The 18,702-nt window shown below is 33.4% G+C and overlaps 1 protein-coding gene and 1 long non-coding RNA gene across 13 annotated transcripts in view; both read left to right on the top strand.

Annotated features, from left to right (window-relative positions):
* Window positions 1–18,702, top strand: part of ASPH (aspartate beta-hydroxylase) — a 117,494-nt gene that overhangs the window by 21,994 nt on the left and 76,798 nt on the right. The window contains exon 5 of one of the 12 annotated variants that reach the window (XM_042786241.1): window positions 5,129–6,212. The exons of the other annotated variants lie outside the window; for them this stretch is intronic. Coding sequence (XP_042642175.1) covers window positions 5,129–5,370 — 242 coding nt within the window. The 3' untranslated portion in view covers window positions 5,371–6,212. Of the gene's footprint in view, window positions 1–5,128; window positions 6,213–18,702 lie in introns of those variants that run through there. 12 annotated transcript variants of the gene reach the window in all.
* LOC116962056 lies at window positions 13,179–15,812 on the top strand. Its single transcript, XR_004407341.1, has 2 exons — window positions 13,179–13,229; window positions 15,639–15,812. It is a non-coding gene; the product is annotated as an uncharacterized LOC116962056 (long non-coding RNA).

Here is an 18,702-nt window from a genome sequence, read left to right on the forward strand (position 1 = left end):
CTCATTTATCTATCTTGACACTCAAACTTCATGAAAATCAGTTTATCATCAATTTATTTTTCCCCACTTATGTTTGCAGAAATAAGCGGGTCTTTCTGGGGGGTTCATTTGTTTACCTCCGTGATAGTTAAAGAAAACCCAGGTAATCAAAGTTACTGAACCAGTTTGCAGTGGTGTGAATGAGAGGCAATCCAAAGAATCTCCAGTGATCTGAATGACTTCCGAGCTACAAATTGGGCGTTAATTAGAAACGGTGAATAAGATAACACTTTGTCTAGTTACATTAGTTGAGTCATATTAGCTGGATTCAGATTGCCGAGGTGGTAGCCAGAAACATGCTGCTGCTTTGTTACATGGCTGTTTTATGCAACTTGATGTAGCTGGGAATTTTGCCAGTACATGACAGCGTTTCTATTATAAGCTTTTCTTATCACGCATTTAAACCTTATACTTAGAATGTGACATTAAAAGGTCACAGATCAAAAGTTATTTTTATAATTTTTGAATACTTGCTTAGAAATATGATTTAATCTCATTTAAGTTTAAAAATACTCTCTGCAGTACGAAGGAAATGGTAAATTTTGAAAAGTTACATGACTGATAAAAATTGTGAATATAAATTATATTTTTTTCTGATAACTAGCACATAATAATATTAACTGAAGTTCCCAGTAAATTATTGTGCTTGTTTGTATTTTACATTTCATATACACTAAAAAATGAATATCACTATACAGGCTCCAATTATTTAATTGATGCAGAATTTGGAAGCCTAGATTCCCTCTTGAGGAATTTGTCTTCCAGAATTAAGTCTTTGCAGTAAAGAAAGCCATATAGTAAGCCTATATTTAACTGCACTAGGGTAACTTTCTAAATACTGAATGCATAGCTCCTTTTGTATTTTATTTGTAAAGATTTTGTTACTACATATGGTGTGTTTGAAGACTTCTGGGATTTTTCTCTGGGTCAGCACATGGTTTCTCTGCTAATTTACTAGTGACTTAAAAAGGAGATACTACTGTTTGATGTTTAATTCTAGGAATTCATATGCTTTTTTCTTTCCTGTTTTTTAGCTATTGCTGAACTACTGTATAGATTGGAATTGTGGCATAGACAGTGGTTTAATGTTGACCACTTCTATAATCTTTAGGTTTTGCTACAAGCTTAAAGATTTAATTTGCATAATAATGATAAATAGACTTTAAGTTAATCTAATGTTAAAAATGCTTCTACCAGCATGAGTTTATTTTATATTTCAAATAATGGCCTAGTAGATGATAACTTAGTAGTTTTCTGTGCTACTTGGGCTCACCTAAATAGAAGAATTAAAATTTATTATTTTATTTCCTGTATGCATAAGGTATGATAGGGTCTGTCCTTTGTTGAAATCAAAGGAAGCTTGACGATTAAGTTCTTCAGGTATTTGTGTAATTTTAAAAATGGTGTGCAAGGTGTGTGGTTTTCCCCACCACCCTGTCCACCCTTCCCCGTTAAGGGGGGGGGGGGGGGGGGGGAAGAGAAAGAACCCACCTAAAACCAAGCCAGCCAACCAACCTCAAATATTTCTTGAGTAAGTTTTGTATCCATTTATAAAAAAATACCCAGTGTGGAAATGTAAACTTGTTGAACATAGTCTACAATTACCTTGCAGATCCTTTCTTTCTCACAGGTATTTGTGAGGTTCTGCTTACTGAATTCCTTTTGGTAATGGGAAGAGCGGCTTCTTCATCTGCTCCTTTGAGGGCTGCTGTTATCAGTAATTCTCTTCCCACTTTTTGTCTGCTTCACTCGAATTGTTCTTTGAAGGAAGTTGTTCCTCTTAGCTTGTTACAGAGAAACAGTGGCTTTACTAGTATTACAACAACAACAACAAAATGCATGTATAGACAGGGAGCACCAGTGACTGTTGTAATAGAATCTTTGTAGGCAAGCCATTTGTTATACTTCAGTCCTTTCTAACAAGCAACAATATTCTGAGAAATTCTGCTTAAATGCCTTCAGTAGTTAGTACAATTTTGGAATTGCAGCCACAGAAAGTCATCAATATGTTCTTGTGTATTTAGTTCAGAGTAGTCTGGCTATGCAGAAAATGAAAAAACAACCAGCACCAGTAAACAAAGGGTAGTAAGTAGTAGAATCCAAGCTTCTGTAAACCAACTTTTTTTCATCTGGTTCACCTGTAGTAGAAAAACGTGTTTGCAAGTAGTTACGCAAAGATTTCACATTCAGGAAAACTGTGGTGAGATAATTGGAGTTAAAAGGATGCTTTTGCATGGTTCAGCTACTTAGGATATGTTTCATATTCTCTATTTCCTTACGTTCTACTGTAGCACCTTCAGCTATTAAAGGCTTGTGTAGGCTCATTCTCTCAAAAGAGATGTTTGCAGAACAAATGTCATGTTACATGAACGTAGGTAGGCCCTCACCCCATTGGTTGCGGTAACACTGTTGAATAGATAAAGATTTTGACTCCCTCGATCAATGTTTGATTTAAATTCTAATGTTTAGACTTCTCTTGAAATAAAGTAGTTATTTCCTATGAATCCCTGATTTAGGTGGTATGGTTGCCTTGTTGGGCACTTAGGTTTTTGTCACCATTTTGAAGCAGCTTTTACCGCGCTTAGGTGTGCTTACCAGCATGTGTATTTTACTTTGAAAAGCAGTTCTTCCTGACTGTGGGGATGAATGAAAACCACAAATAGTTCTGAGTATGAATTATTTCCTTTTTAAAAATGTTAACGCTTTCTAAGAAAGAAAAAAAAAATATATGAAACCAAATATAGATAAAATAAATATATGAAATAATGTGTTACTTTCTGAAACTCAGGCTGAAGGTTTGTTTTTTTTTTTTTATTTTTTTCACCCTTAGATTCAAAGGCCATTATATTAATCTTGCACAGTTTTTGTAAATAAAGGGTTTGAGGTTTTGTTGTTTGGTGGTTTTTATGGTAAAGACTGTAAGGTATATTCTTCCAGTTTCCATGGTTCCCTTAGGTGTCCTAATCTTTTCAAAGAAAATACACTGCTGTACTCCATGTTATATTTTATAAAGATAATTGCTCAGGAGTCTCATTCTTGACTTAGTGCAAGAACAGGGGCATCTGTATGGGTTTTCACATGCTTACAGAAATTCTGTCTAAAGCCTGGGGTCTCTTGTGAGTGTTTTTGGGTGTGGGGGTTTTTGTGTTTTTTATTTATTTACTTATTTATTAATGCCAGATTCTGACAGAACAGAATGATACAAATATTTATAATTCAGTGCTTATAACTTAGAGGTTTTGAGTTGTTTTTTTTTTTTTTAGATCCAGGTTTCCATTTTTAAATTGACACTTCCTTCTTCAGTAAATATTCTTACTTTGGTTTATGTCTTTTCATCTTGCTTGGACTAGATTTTGAAAACAAATTAGAAAGATGACTGACTATCATACATAAAGTGAAGTCTATAAAATTTAATTTTTATAGAACTAAGCCATGGAAGAAGTTGGAGAGGGATATTTATAGTACCTTGATTGCCTCCCGGATTCAATCTGTCATTTTTAAACCTTTGGCCTATCCAGTGAAAAATTAAAGAAAAAGGATGGTCACTCAAGTAGAGGTTCTGGACATCCAGGGACAAGGATGTGGAACATCATGGACTTGGAAGTTTCCTCAGAATTATCATTGATACTTTCACTATGTGCTGTAAGAAAAATGTGTTGAAATGTGTTAAATGTCTCAGCCACGAACTCCTCAATCTTGAATGTTTCGTTAACCTGCACCTAATATTGCTTTGGAGTCTGCATGTGCAACATGTTCACTTAATTTTATGTCTCAACATCCTGTTTTCACCCTTAGCCCACTTTTCTGCTTCTCCTTTCAACATAAATGAAGGTTTGTTCTGGTTAGAAGTGGGAGAAATTCCTCCCTCTCCCGCTTTAAAACTTACCAGTATTTGACATTTGTCATTGCCTGGTCATTCTGTTGTACTTTTCCCAGAATGGAAAAGGTGAAAAGTTATTTAGTAATAACTGTAAAAGTGGATTTTAATTTAGAAACAACAACAACAACCAAAACCAAACAAAAAAACCCCAAATAAACAAACAAGCAAACAACAACAGCAACAACAAAAACCAAACAAACAAAAAAAAAAAAAAAAAAAAAAAACAAAAAAAAACCCAAACAAAAAAAAACACAAAAACCAGAACAGGAGAGTGGGGAGGAAAAAAAAAAAAAAACAAAACGTTAATCATGGCTTATTTGTATCTTACAAACATCAGTTAGATCAGTGGGTCTCGTAGCCCAAGGTAGCAGCTCCTGATATCAGAGAATTTAGACGTGACGAGCTCTTTCTTCACTGCTCTGGCTACCTCTGCTTTAGCTGTCTTTAGATTTTCTATGTAACAATACAAACACCCTTTATATTGGCTACTTATTCGTTTTTATCTAGTGTTCTGTATATCCTCAGGTTTGGAATTAATTCCTGAGGATCAAGTATATCATGTAGAATACATACCATAGAAAAAAAATGATCGAGAAGCATGTTTAAAAAGCCCAAACAAGCAAACAAACTGCAAAACTAACCCCCCCAGCAATTACAGCCCTCACTTCCAAGCAAAATCAGAATTCTGCTTGGTAGAATAAATGTTATCCTTAACAATATGTCTGTGACAAGCTTGTTTATAAATACCTTTTGCTTTTAAATGTTATTCTCAGCTATCAGTTGCAAACTCTCAAATTTGAACATGATGTGTTTTTTTTTAAAAAAAAGGCAAATTGGATGATTTTAAGTAGTGGAGAATTACTGATAAAAAAATGTCTAAGGGTAAATGCTGTGGCAAGCAAACTGCATATAAATGGATTTGGCTTTAGAACTAGGAAGAAGAGAAAGCAAAGCTGCGGCTTTTTTTCTAAGATTTTGGCATAATACTGTGCATGCTTATTGTCCAGATTATAGTTTGTACTTTGAAAGCTTCAACTTTCTTAACATCTTTCTATTTCCTAATTAGCATTCCTGTAAAGACTGCAGTCTGTGACATGAGATGTCTTTCACAGATCCTCCTTGTACAGTTTCCTCTTTCCACCTAACTGCTGTCTCTTTTTTTTCCTTCCTCCCCCTCCCCCTCTTTCTCTTTCCTCTATTCTTGTGTAGGCTTGACCAAAGATGGCAATAATGAAAATATTGATTCCCTTGAGGAAGTCCTTAATATTTTAGCAGAGGAAAGCTCTGATTGGTTTTATGGCTTTCTCTCATTTCTCTATGATGTATTGACTCCTTTTGAAATACTAGAAGAAGAAGAGAGCGAAGCTGCAGATGATGTTGATGGTACGTCACAGAATGAAGGGGTTCAGGGAAAAAAGACTTGTGTTATTTTGGATTTACAGAACCAGTGACTGAGAGACTAAATAATTTGATTGGCTTTTGAAAACGTCCATGAAATCATAACAGGAATTTATGGCAATGAAGGGAGACTGCCAAATGGACGCTATAAAGATTGAACTAAAGTCAGCCATGCAATGTAGTTCCACTAGTTGAAAGCCTTTCAATGACTTTTCCATTTTTGTGACAGGATGACAAATACTACACAGTTGTGTAAATATGTAGAAGAAAACATGTATCTGAGGTTATGTAGTTGGTTTCTGTATGTGCTTCGATTTGTGCATTTTGTGCACAAAGCTTACAAAGCTAAGTGTAATAACCTCTACTGTTAACACTATAACATTTGTCTTTCTAGCAAACATTAACTGAAGCATTTTGTAACAGCTTTGATTGTATTCTAGCATGACTGCATTATGTAAATACATATTTATATGTTAATCCTTAATATAGACATGACAATGATAATTCTCTTGTGAAATATAATTTTAATAAATAATTTATTTTGTGATTCACTGATTTCTCAGATAGATTTTTCTTTTTTTTTTTTTTTTTACTTGTTCAAATAAAAGCACTCCATTTCAAAGTGCTTGAAAATTTTACTGAAACGTTTATTTCTAAGTTAGCTAACATCTACTGTAATCAGAAGATACAATGTCATTATATGGTTTAATCCCACTGATCTGTCTGTTTTCAAACTAAATTTTCAGTCATTTTTTTAATATAACAATCACACCACAAGGGCTGTTCTAAATTTGTTTGAGTTTTTTTAAGGTGGGCCTTTTATGGAAGTCGGAAGCTGTGATTATGTATTTCTAATGTAATAATGAATATATTAAAGACTAATTGGAAATTAGAATTTTATGTCTTCTATTCCTTGCTAAATTCAAGTACTTAATGCACTTTTGCAAATTCTAAAACAGTTTCACAGGAAAAGAATTAAGGCAGTTGTTCCAAAAACATTTTTCATGTACATGAGTTCTGTCTGCTATCATAGTTAGTGGTATAGAAAGGAGAGTTTGTAATTGTGTTCTGCAGTTTGTATTGGTAGTACTAAAATCTGAAACTGAGCTGTCATTTAATACATGAATAGTGTACTCAGATTATTAAAATTATATGAAATTGCTTATTGTGATGCCTGCTCTGCTTAAGCTTGTATTTGTTTCCCATACAATGTTTATATTCAAGTTTTAACGCTAGTGGATGCAGGCTGAAAGTTAACCTGGTTTTAAATAAAATGAATTTTCACTTGCTTTGGCGTGGCAATTTTAAAGCAATTTAATATGCCTGGTTGCAAAAAAAACTTTCCTTAAATCATCCAACTCAGGGTTCTACTCAATCTTTAAAGAGTAATAAAAAAGTGTTAGTGTTAAGCAAGTGAAGTGTTTAAAAAAAAAATTATGATACATTAATACTGCTGCTTAAGATTTACAAATGAAATAGACCCCCCAAAACATTGGTCACATTTTCTTCCAAATATTTGAGGATTAGGATATAAGAAAGTTAACATGTAACTGTAATGGTTTTTAGAATAAGATATATGATGCATTATGCAAAGAAAATAAAAACACCATACATTATGAAAATAAATATTATAGCTGTGGAATATTACTGAGAAGTTTCTTAGCAAGTGGAAGATACTTGCAAAATATCCGAGACATAGGAAATAAGCAAGCTTGGTTTTGTTTGGTTTGGTTTTGTTGGGTTTTTTTGTTTGTTTGTTTGTTTTTTTTTAATTTTAGAAGCAGATTTGAATTAGAAATAAGAGTTTCATCACTCCTGTGGGATAATAATATTTCTCAGTATGAATTAGAAAAATTGCCATGGAACATTGAATTCTGTTGTAGATGCTTCAGCAATGGAACTAGGTAGCCAAAAAGAGGAGGAAAACATCTCTTATGAGAATTCTGTGTAATGAAATTTATATCAAATAATTAAAATACACATTGATAATCTGATGAAGTTTCAAGTGAAATAGAGATGAAAGACTACTTGAACCATGAGAAAGATGCAGGCACTGAAATAGGCAATAATTATATCAGTAAACAGTAAATTAGTTTAATTTGGGCTAGGACGGTGAAATGCAGGCCAAGAAAGTTCTGGATTGATATGGAAGTTCCTTGTGGATTTTAAGTGTGTGGATGTCTGCTCAAAACCAATTATAGTGGGATAAAGATTTTGTAGAAGGAGAAAAAGGGGCAGTGGGGGAAGACCTGGGGGAAATGTGAATAGTAAAAAACCAAAACTTTCTAGAGTGTTTATTTTCTGTAATATAGGGTGGTTTTGGTTTGGTGTTTTTTTTTGTTTGTTTTTTTTGTTTTTTTCAGAAATGTTCAACTCCTGCTTGGTGTTGTTCCTGTTGAGTTAACAATTAAACCCTCACAAGTGCCGAGCAGAACTGTCAAAACTCTCCTAGAGTTTGGGAGAGAAGAATTTGATTTTACTGTATGCAGTTAATTGTTGTGATTGCAAGCAGGACGTGGCTAGTAAGGGTGGTAATAGGGTTTAGATGAGTCTTCAGTTATATCAGCATGGTGTCTTTATTAAAATAAAAAAAAAAAGGCATTTTAATAGCAAAAAGGTTAAGCTGAGTATGATATGCAAATAAGCAAGGAAAGCTGAACTGTTTCTCAACTCTAGCTTCTAAGTCCACACAGAGTGTTTGAAATAATTGAGGAAATTGAAACACAAATTTTTAGTTTGATCTGTGGTGACTATCGGTTATATGAAATACAGTCAGTGTATTAATGTTTTAAAAGAAGTCCAGAAAACTTTTAAAGTGGTTTTAAACTGTAGGTAGAAAGCTGCAGCAGCTTTGGCTTTTGATATTTAGAATAATTATTTTAGAAGGCAGAGCTGCTGCTTTATACCTACAGGTTTTGGTTTGAGAATTTAAAATAGGAGCAAATTAGTAGCAAACAATGTTTTTAATGAGGAAAATGTGTTGTTTAAGTGATAGGAACTTGCTCGGTTTTGTAGCTAGTAAAGAATGAAAATTTAGGGATTTTATGTTAAATTGGTTATGGAGCTTTCATTAGCTACCTTCATATTCCTTACAGGTCTTTTATATTAAATTTTACAGAGCTCTAGAAGTAAGCATCTGTGATTAAAGTTGTAGTCTTCCAGTTTGGTCAGCATTTTTAGAAATACGTGGGATGTTCTGCTTTGCTATCTTCTTGTGTTGGTAAATATATTTGTTAAAATGCTATTTTAACTGTCAGTCTTCATCCAGAGTTTACAACCTTCAAACAAAATACTGCATTAACCTTTGCAGCATAAGCTCTTGCACGCTCTGTTGTGATACTAATGTAAATGAATTGTAGGGGAAAAAACCTTAATACATGTATATCCGAAATGGCTGAGAACTTGTGGAAGGTTTGAACCCCAGATTTCTGTGACCACCTTCAACAATATTTTAAGTAAGACAGTGTTTATACACAGGGGGTGGGATGATAATCTCAATGCTCATAATATATAGAATAATTTAAATTGAAGAAAATAAACAGAAGATTGTTTGCATATCTGTTGAAATTCTTAGTGCAACAGCTTTTTGCCAGTACTTCCCCTGGGTGAGCTTTTCTAAGTGCATTCAATCTTTCACTCTTTAAATTTGTTTCAAGGTCAGTGAAAAAGACTTACCACCTGTAGGTTTTATTTTATGGTGATTTTGCATTATTAGTTAGTCTCAGTTGCCTGGCCATAGAAGAAATTGAATTTTTATGACAGTTATTCATACAGATTACAATTGGATGGAGGGGTGGAAGAAGAATGTAGTGAAGCTTTGGAAGGATTTTAATTTCATTTCATGGTCAGACTGGGAGAAAAACCCCACCTATATTGTAAACGTGACTTGATTATTTTAGTATTTGAGAGCTGGGGAAAGCTGTTGTGTACAGTTCAGTCATTTTGGAGAGATGCATGGTATTTTCCCTATTCAGTTGCCATCAGTTAGGCAGCTATCATAATGATGGCACAGCAGCATGGAATACATTAGATATTGTCTTTCTTATGGTCAGTTAGGATGGATTTCTCAGCATGAGGCTAATAAAGGCAAAACTTGCTGGTTGGTTGCTTGTATCTTCTCATACAAGATGCAACATAGGCACCTGTGTCATCAGAAAAGAAAAAGCTTTCTGTCCCGTGTCTCTGATTTGGATTTTTCTTCTAAAATTAGGCAGTTAAATAAGCAAGAGATATTAAAGCATCTTACTGAGGATGTATTGAGAGTATTTTTTTTTTTTTTTTGCTAGTTGTATGAATTAAAAAGCTCTCTTGCATTTGGAGGGTTATAGGGTTTGGTACGGCTGGTGCTCTGCATACAGGTAATAAGTTCAGTTTAAGGTAAGTGGGTGCTAGTTTTCTGTCAGTAAGCTATTTTGTTTAGCAGAACACCTTGTATATCCAATGTAGCATATTATAAATGCAAAATAGTAGTAATAATTATGTGCAGGTGCATATTCAAACTATAGCTTTATCTGACATGAAGTCCTGCTGGAGAAGGAAAACCAAAAGGAGAGAAAAAAGGTTAATAATGGGTTTGGCTTTTTTAGTTCTGCAATTTTAACCTCTTTTGCTAATTTTCTGTGTGGTGAAGGAGGTTTTTGATGGGACCTCATGAATTAAGGCAAGAGTTTGAACGCAAGCCCTAATGCTTGACACTTTCTGTTCTGTTATCCAGGCTCTGCACAAATTTCAGAAAGGTAGCAAGTGCTGTCAGTCAGCCACTTAGTGCTAACCTTGACTGTATGCTTTCTATGGTAAATGCGAAGTAAAAAACATGTAAGTGCATAAGCTGCCTTAATTAGCTTACATTTGTTCTTGATGCTGCAGGTTAAAAGAGTTTATGCAGGTAGATGTTGTGGTGAAATTGATTTATAGGTATTTTTGCATGTGGCAAAGCCTTTTGTATAGCTAAGCTATTAAAGTTTGCAGTATTATTAAATGAATAATATGAAATTTGCAGGTGCAAAAATAATAAGCATCAAGTTTCTCAGTGTATTGTTAAATATGAGAATGTTATCTGTGAAACTGCTCAGAAAGCGAGTGCTTTGTGTCATCTGTTGATTTTGTTTTTCAATGCTTATCTTTCTGAATAAAGATAGTATTCATGTATTTTTCTTTTGATGCTGAAATTCTAACGCTGTGCTTCCACTTGGGGGTTCTTTTTGTGGTGGTTGTTCTTGAATATTTTTATGAGGAAAAATAGAGAAAACAATTGGATTTTGTGACAGAATTAGAATGCTTTGTAATATTATAGGTTTCAAAGAATCAGTTAAAATACTAAGTTATCTACCATTAAGCATTATATAAAAATAACTCCTTTTACATGAATATTTAAGTTTTAGTATGATCGTTTAAAGCAGTTCTTTGGAAAATATTGGAAACATATCCTGCTATGTTAACTTTGAAGTCTACTTTTTAATTCACTGAGTCCAATAGTGGCCATTTCTGACATTCCATTATAACGACGTATGTGGTTATAAATTCTGTATTTTTTTTTTGCATTGCAAGCACTGGACATTTATATTGCAGGACTGAGTGGAAAAAAGAAAGAACTTAAACACTAGCTCAAAAAAAGTGAAGACACTTTAACTGGAACTTAGAATAAGGGTCCACCAGTTCAGTTACAGTTTACATTCGTAAAATTCTGGACATTGGTTTGTGTTCCCCAAGTCTGTGAGAGCCTAAGGCTTGGCCAATAAGGTTACTTAGATGTCTGATTTTATCACATGCCCCACGATACTGCTATCTTGGAAAAGCAAAGTGTTTTGCACCCATGTCTTGCTTCAGTGTATTTGGAGTTCACAAATGAGACTTCGCTGGGCTGTAGCCATTGTAGGGACACAGTCCAGGTGGAAATCAAGATGCATCAGGATTTCTGTCTTGTGATTATTACATAATATTGAGATTTTGAAATATTTTACATACTTTTCCTGTAAATGGGTCTATTCATAATATGTTAAACTATACCTGATTTAGAGAATTGTGTCATGCATTGATAATTTGCTGGGAATCTTAACACTATTCATTGCGTAGAAGCAGTTTGAAATGAATTACTGCTTGCCTGACTATTTGACAAATGAAATACCAGTGATCAGTGAACAAGCTGTTTTGTAATCTTTCAAGGTAGTGCATATACTTTAAAAATAATTTCAAATATATGTATGTTAACTTTTGTGTATACAGATCTTCATAAAAGTTTGTTTTCCCTGTCAAGACATGCTTTTAAGAGTATATCTTAAAATATCCGGTAACTTTTAATGTTACTATGAAAAGAGGGGAGGAGCTGGAAATTTCAATACGGCTTTGTGCAACTTTGCTGAGTACCTTTTATGATTTATATTTTTATTCATGCTGTAGTATAACAAAGTTGGCATCTATGTTTCCTTTTATATGAGAAAATTGTTTACTTATTCTTCCACAAACTGCTTAGAAGTAATAAGATTGAATAATGAATTTAGCCATTAGAACTCTGGACTTCAGCAGTGATGGTAATCTGTGAGGGAAGAGCTTAAAGAGGCTTTCATATCCCAGGTACGAGTTTGTAAGTAAATTGATACAAAAATTGTATTTTTACCTGGCTAACACATTTTTAAGAAATTTTGGCCAGGATGTCAATGCTCGATACTTTGAAAACATGTAAAATAGAAATTAGATGCAGATTAATTACAATAACTTTAATGGCTACTTTCTTTAAACTTACATTTTTTTTTTTTTTTTTTTTGTGTAGAATATGGGGGGTTTGTTTTTTAAGAATAAATGTTGAGACATATTGACACAGTTTGGGTAGTTACTAATTGTTTTCTGGAAACCTAAGCTCAAAGTTCAGATGTCCAATATCTTTGTATGTCTGAATGAGAAGCCTAAAGTTGAGACATAGGAATATCTATTTAGTTTGATACAATTATTTATAAGTTTTAAAAATATATTTGTCATAATTTTTCTTAACTTTCTAGTTGGATTTTGGGTAGCAATGCACATGACTTTTGTGGTTGAGGCAGTTGTGTTTATGAGATTTAGGTTTTAAGCCACAGCAGCATGATGATGATAATCGAATCTCTTTTTATGGTATTAGAAACATGAGGCTAACCATTACTTGTATTTTGGAGAATGATTTTGCCTTTATGCCTCTTGTGGAACTAGGTATAAAGCACAATCAAGACGCCGAATCGCCTCAGTTTCTGCTAGCTGCAGTGGGGAAAGAGGGTAGCTCTATCTTTGGAGACAAAGGTTTATTTTTTTTTTAATAAAAATCTTAACAGTCTTAAATAGTCTTAGGTAAAGCAGTGAGTATTTTAACTGAAATTAAATGGCAACTGCTTTTTGAAAGATGAGCAAAACATTTGCCAAAACGTATTTTCCATTGGGTAAAGAAACATGGATTGTCATTCACTGTAAGAAAATTCTCAATTTATATAATCTACAGTAAATACATGCTTGAAGATCTTTTGTGTTAATATGTTTATTAAATATTTATAAAATTGTATAGAAATATCAGTGGATTTGAGAGAGAACTGGCACAATATGTAGCAGAGAAATAAGCTGGGATGTTGGTCATAATTACGTGGCATCATGCTGTTTGGAGTGAACTGATCTAGCTCGAAGAAGTTAAGCAGCATCTCAAGTAGCATGCATCTGGTAATGTGGTACTTTCCTTGGATTAATTAGTCTTCCATCTCAGTACTTGTGGTGGTCTTGCTACTGAAGATGCTTTCTTCTTAATGAGTTAACTTTTGGTATCTCCATAGCATGCAGATTGGAAAATTTTATGTCATGTTTGTTGAACATCACAGATATGTTCATAACCTGTTTCCATTTTGCAATAAATCAGGTGAGGAACCAGGAGGGGTAGCCAAGAAAAAAACTAAAGTCAAAGGTATTTTTAATGTTCTTTTTCTTGTGGAACTTTATGTAGATAATGATGTCTGAAATGCATGCGCATTGCAAATACAGATTGCAGGTTGCAATAATGTTTACTAATACTGGCTATGTTGGCTAAGTGTTGTGTAATGATGCAGCAAACTATTATCCTTCCCATTTTTCAGTAAGTTTTCCTTTTTTTTTTTTTTTTTGTTTGTTTTTGTTTTTTGTTTTTTGTTTTTTGTTTTTTACTACTGATTGTAATTTAATGGCAGTGTGAGTGCTTTCCTAACTAGAGATACTTTGTGCAAATTTTTTTACAACAGTTGCCTTGTTTGGATTATAAATAGTTTATGATAACTTCATATTCTGCATGCTTAAAAAAATGTTCTGATGTATATGCAGATTTTGCTCTGTGTGAAATTCTCCTTCATGGAGTCATGATACTATTACTATATTGTAATTGGATCTGAGCACCTTAATTTCTCCTTAGGTCTGTGCTTAAATAGTTTCATCTGTTTCTTTCTTATGGGAGGAGAAATTTAGGTGAAGTTAATAACCTTCCCTTTAGTATTATTTGCAGGATTGACTGCAGTGATGATATTTAGAAATTTTCCAGAAGCTTATAGTAGGGTAGCTTGCAACTGATTTATGCCATATGTTTATTTATAATTACGGTGCTGCATAAACAGGACATAATGGTCTAAATGTGTTCAGTGCAATGGAGAGGCTAAAAAAGCTAATTAGCATCAGCAAAACATGAAACTACCAGATGTACTTCAGGTGCTTAACTTTTTAGATGTGCTCAGTTATCTGCACGCAGCATGGTGCTGTGTAAAGAATGCAGTCTCTTCGTTGCATCAATGACACTTAGACTTTAATGTGTTTTTTCTAGTGGTATGTGAAAAATGCACACTGTTTGTAATGCAGAATTTCAGTAGGAAAAAAGTGCATTTGCTGAGGGAAGCTCTCATGCTCATATGAATGTGACTTAGCATCTTGCATGCAAGTTGAAATTTTTAGCATTTGTTCCCAGTTTGCCTGTTATGACTTGGTTGCAAATGGTGTGTTTCCAAGAATGTAATAAATGTCACTTAACAATTCATTCCTGAGATTTGGATTATTTTATCAGTGTTTGATATGAGAATGAAGAAATGGTATGATATATTTAAAATACTTTGTGGCAAAAGAAAAAGAGTTGGAAGGGAACGTGATATTATTGCTTTTAGATTGAGCTATGTGATTGTTCACTCCACAGAAATGTTACACGTGGTTAGAAGCAGATGTTACAGGAGGAATGTTGACACTTGTCTGCTTTTTACCTCAACAGGCTGCAGTTTCTCTCAAAAGTTTGAATAAAAGTAGATCTGTTGTATTTTATATATATGAAATATTTATTGCTTTTTAATAATACAAGAGTATTAATTTTAAAATTAAATACAAATATTTCATACAGAGATTTAAGGGAAAAATGTCTAAATTTTGTTGAGTTAAAAAATCCTTATTCTGGAGAATGCTGCTGGTATTGACATTTTTTTTCAAAACTGTGGGCAAAGTGAAAATAAATATTGAACATCTAAATTTCAAGGGTGCTGTTCTGACTGTCCTTCTGATGTGTTATCTAGATACAGTGTCACAGCCAAATGTGAATTGAAATAGAAAATAAGCACAAGAGATGCAACTCCAGAAGTAAAACAAAGTATTACTAATAATGCTACATATGGAAAAACAAAGGTGAAATAAATAATTTACAATTGTTACTTTGTTTTCACTGAATATGGTCAAACCAAGTTAACTTTTTTGGAGTTGATTTAATTCACTAGGGCATTGCTGTTTCTTCTTAATTATTACGTACTTATTTCTTATTTTTGTAAAATATACACCTCAGGTGCATTTTTAAGTTTTGGCTTAATCTGAGGTAACAATGTCAGTAAAATGTTGTAGTATACATTTGTATCGTTGTAACGCTTTCATTAACAGATGTAGAAAGTTGTGAAAAAAATTTTCTTTTGTTGGTGTTCTTGACGTTTCTAGATCCTACAGTTGTCATACCATTGTCAAAGATTCAAAATTCACTGTGATGTTCATGCTCACAGACAAAGCTGGTTTTAGCATTCTACAGAAGTTAACAGTAAGATAATAGAGGCGTGGTTTTCACTAGATTAATGCTTTATTTGGATGCAGTTGCCGTAAGCTAAGGTTATTGGCTGACTGCATGGAGTGAGATGCTGCTAAAATCTGAAACTAATTTGTTTAAATTGCTTAAATCTTAAATAGCTAATTATACAAGTATAAATTGGCACCTAACAAAAATTAAGTAAGAATTCGATCAAAGCTTTTGGATAGTTGTTCATAAGAAGTTTTCTGATCTAAGAACGGTTCTCTTATTGAACATTTCCTCTTTTTTAAATGAAAAACTAAAAAGTAAAAGAAGCTATTAAAGAACCACTCAAGAAATTAAGGGAGAAGCAGGAATCCAAGAAGGAGGAAGTCAAAGATGAGGAAGAAAAAAAGAAAGCCAGGAAAGGAAAAGATGCTACTGATCGAAAGGACAAGAAAGCTGTTGATACGAATAAATTAAAGAAAGATTCTGACAAGGCTAAAAGAGACAGAGGAAAGGAAAAGGAAAAAGGCCTAGACAAAAATGTAAAATCCAAGGAGACTACAAAAAAATCAGCCAGTGGAAAGGATGGTACTATTCAGGTGGGAAAAGACAAAGAAGCGAAAAAGATAGTTAAAAACCCATCCAAGGAGGACAAGAAAGAAAAGAAATAAACAGAGTTCTGGTTCTGCTAATGAGGAACAGACCTCGAGAATGAGAAGTTCAGCATATTTATATGAATGTGGTAAATATGGCAATAAGAAGATAATGTTTTCTGGAAATAAGTGTGAGCAAAGGCTTTTAACATATAATAATGTTTTTGAAAACTGTTAAGTGTGTGCTGGCATTGTAAACACAAAGCAAAAGTGTCTGCTCTGAAACTGAAATATGTACATATGTTAGTATGCCTGGCTAACAATGTGTATTGAACACGGAAATATCAAACTGATGCCAATTACCTCAAACATACTCTAAATCTGTGGGGTGTTTTTTTTCCCTGTCTTTGTTTCTTTGAATTAAAATGCTCTTTTCTTGAGGTGGGGATGAAAGTGCAATGTTGTATATCAAATCCAAGTTTAAAAGCAATTTTAAGAGGATTATCTGGACACACATAGTGGACACTTGCAAGAAAATATTTGTTTCACAAGAACAACCAAGAGGAGTATTAATAGAATGTATTGTCATAGGAACTTAGCAAATAAATGTAAGTTATTCCTTGCTAAACTTTTTTTCCCTAAATAGACTGAGAAAACTATTTCATACATGAACATTTAAACCAACTTCAGTGTTGTGTTTATTTATGAGGCTTCAGTGTACACTCAGCCAAAATGTTGCAGCACTTTTGTTTGTTGATCCCGTGACAATACATTCTGCTTTTCTTCCTTGCTTTATTTATTTGCTCTTTAGGTCTGCAGACTTGATTCATTGTTACTTTTTAGTTAACTGCATCCTGATTTTTTCCCTAGTTTTCCAAGCTTCTGGTAATGAATACTTCTGAAAATTAGGCCACCTATTTCACCGTTCATGGGTATTGTTGGATTCCAATCACACTTCAAGAAGTGATATGCTACTACTACTGTATTCTGGTTGAACTTGATTAGAGAACACCTTATGTACCTTTGTAGCTATTATTTTCTTCAAACAACACTTTTCAAGTGTATGATACTTCCGTAAGCAAGCTCCTGTGTTAGTTTGTTATTATAGCTTCTGTATCTTTAGCACCATGGAATGATTTATCCAGCAGCCTCATAGAATAAACAAAGTTACAAAACATTTCTGCAGAGAAATTTCAGTATGTTATCTGTACTTGCTTTCAAGTTTACATGAGAAAGGAATGTTTTCTAATTTTACTAGACAATATTGCTTAGTGTATTGAAATATTAATTGCACAAAAAATTACACCAGATTCCGAACAAAATTTTTAATGGCAGTTGAAGATTTATTATTGTTATACTGCAGTATTATTTTATAGAAAACAAAATTAAGGAGTGAAACTGAGCGTGAGCATATGCATGTGGCTGGTAGTCTAAGACTAAAGTCCTGAAAGTTGATTCTGTTCATGGTTTTGCTTAAGCTTTTAGTATAATTTTCCTTTTTTTTTGTTTTGTTTTTTCTTTAAGAGGAAATTTATGAGAAATATTTCAAATGAAAGCTCTAGAAAATAGTACAGTAGCTTAAGATTCTAATTGTGATAATTAACAGAGATGATACACCAAGCTATTTTCTAAATATTTATACATGTGTGAAGAAGGAGGGAAAAGATGTGTGTGTTACGAACATTATACTGCTTAGCAAAAAACTTGACAGAATGAAGATTTAATAAATGCACTTGCGTAATGAACATTCTCTTTTAGGTTTTGGTGGTGATAGACATGTTTATTCATCTTTGCTTTGATAAGTGTAAAGATATATATTTGACAGAGGAGCACTCAAATCACACTTCTCAAGAATGGTGTCGAAGTGGTATACTGCACATCACTTTTTTTATTTTCGCCTCTAATAAGACAGAAGTTGTAACTGTCTGGGAATGCAATTTGAAATTAGTTGCCTTTCTGATTAACGTATTATTGTATCTATGACCCAAAGTTTATCTGGTTCTGAAAAAGTTTGTACTTTTTTTTTTTTTTTTTTTTTTTTTTTCCCCCCCAAAGAACGTTTTATTTGGGCAGCACTCCGGGTTATACAGATAACCACACAAAAAAATGAGATTTTTGCCCCAGAGATCTGTTATGTATCTCTATGAAATATTACTGTCATTCAACTTAACATGACGAGTTACCACATAAGCTCAAAAATTGCACCACACAAGTAAAAACTGAGTGCAACTCTGTTTTAATAAAAAGATGAAAGAAAATAGTATCTTGCAAGAAGTAAATGACTTACCCTATTACGTACTCAACAGGATTGAATAGGAATCAGTGATAAACACGATAGATGTGTATAAAAAGCTTGAAAGCAATGTTGAGAAATATGCAAGCAAAACAAAGAAATATTCTTGCTAATCCCTTTCATTTTGCATTCTCTTAAGTGCTTGTTGGCTGTGAAATATTGACTATACTTTGAAATACTCAGAATCCATTTATTGATTGTGAAGCAGAGCAATTGGTTAACTGGAATTGGAGATGTGGGTTATTGGAGGATATGAGGGCTTATTTAAAGCGGTCTGTGTGTAAGGGATGTGAATTCTATTTGTGAAAGCAGGGTTGCTGTTTCTACGCTTCCAGATTCTGAAGTGTGAGACAGTGGCTAATATAAGTAACTGGTTTTGTCTCCATATGTATTTAAAGATGATTGTAGGAGGAAGTAATTTTTTACTCTTGTAGCCTTTAATATTACTGCAGCAAAAGATGAATATAGGTCTTCATAATAATTTTTAATATTTCACAGT

The sequence above is a fragment of the Tyto alba genome, unplaced genomic scaffold (assembly GCF_018691265.1).
Source record: "Tyto alba isolate M040663 unplaced genomic scaffold, T.alba_DEE_v4.0 Super-Scaffold_9, whole genome shotgun sequence".
Classification (NCBI taxonomy): domain Eukaryota; kingdom Metazoa; phylum Chordata; class Aves; order Strigiformes; family Tytonidae; genus Tyto; species Tyto alba.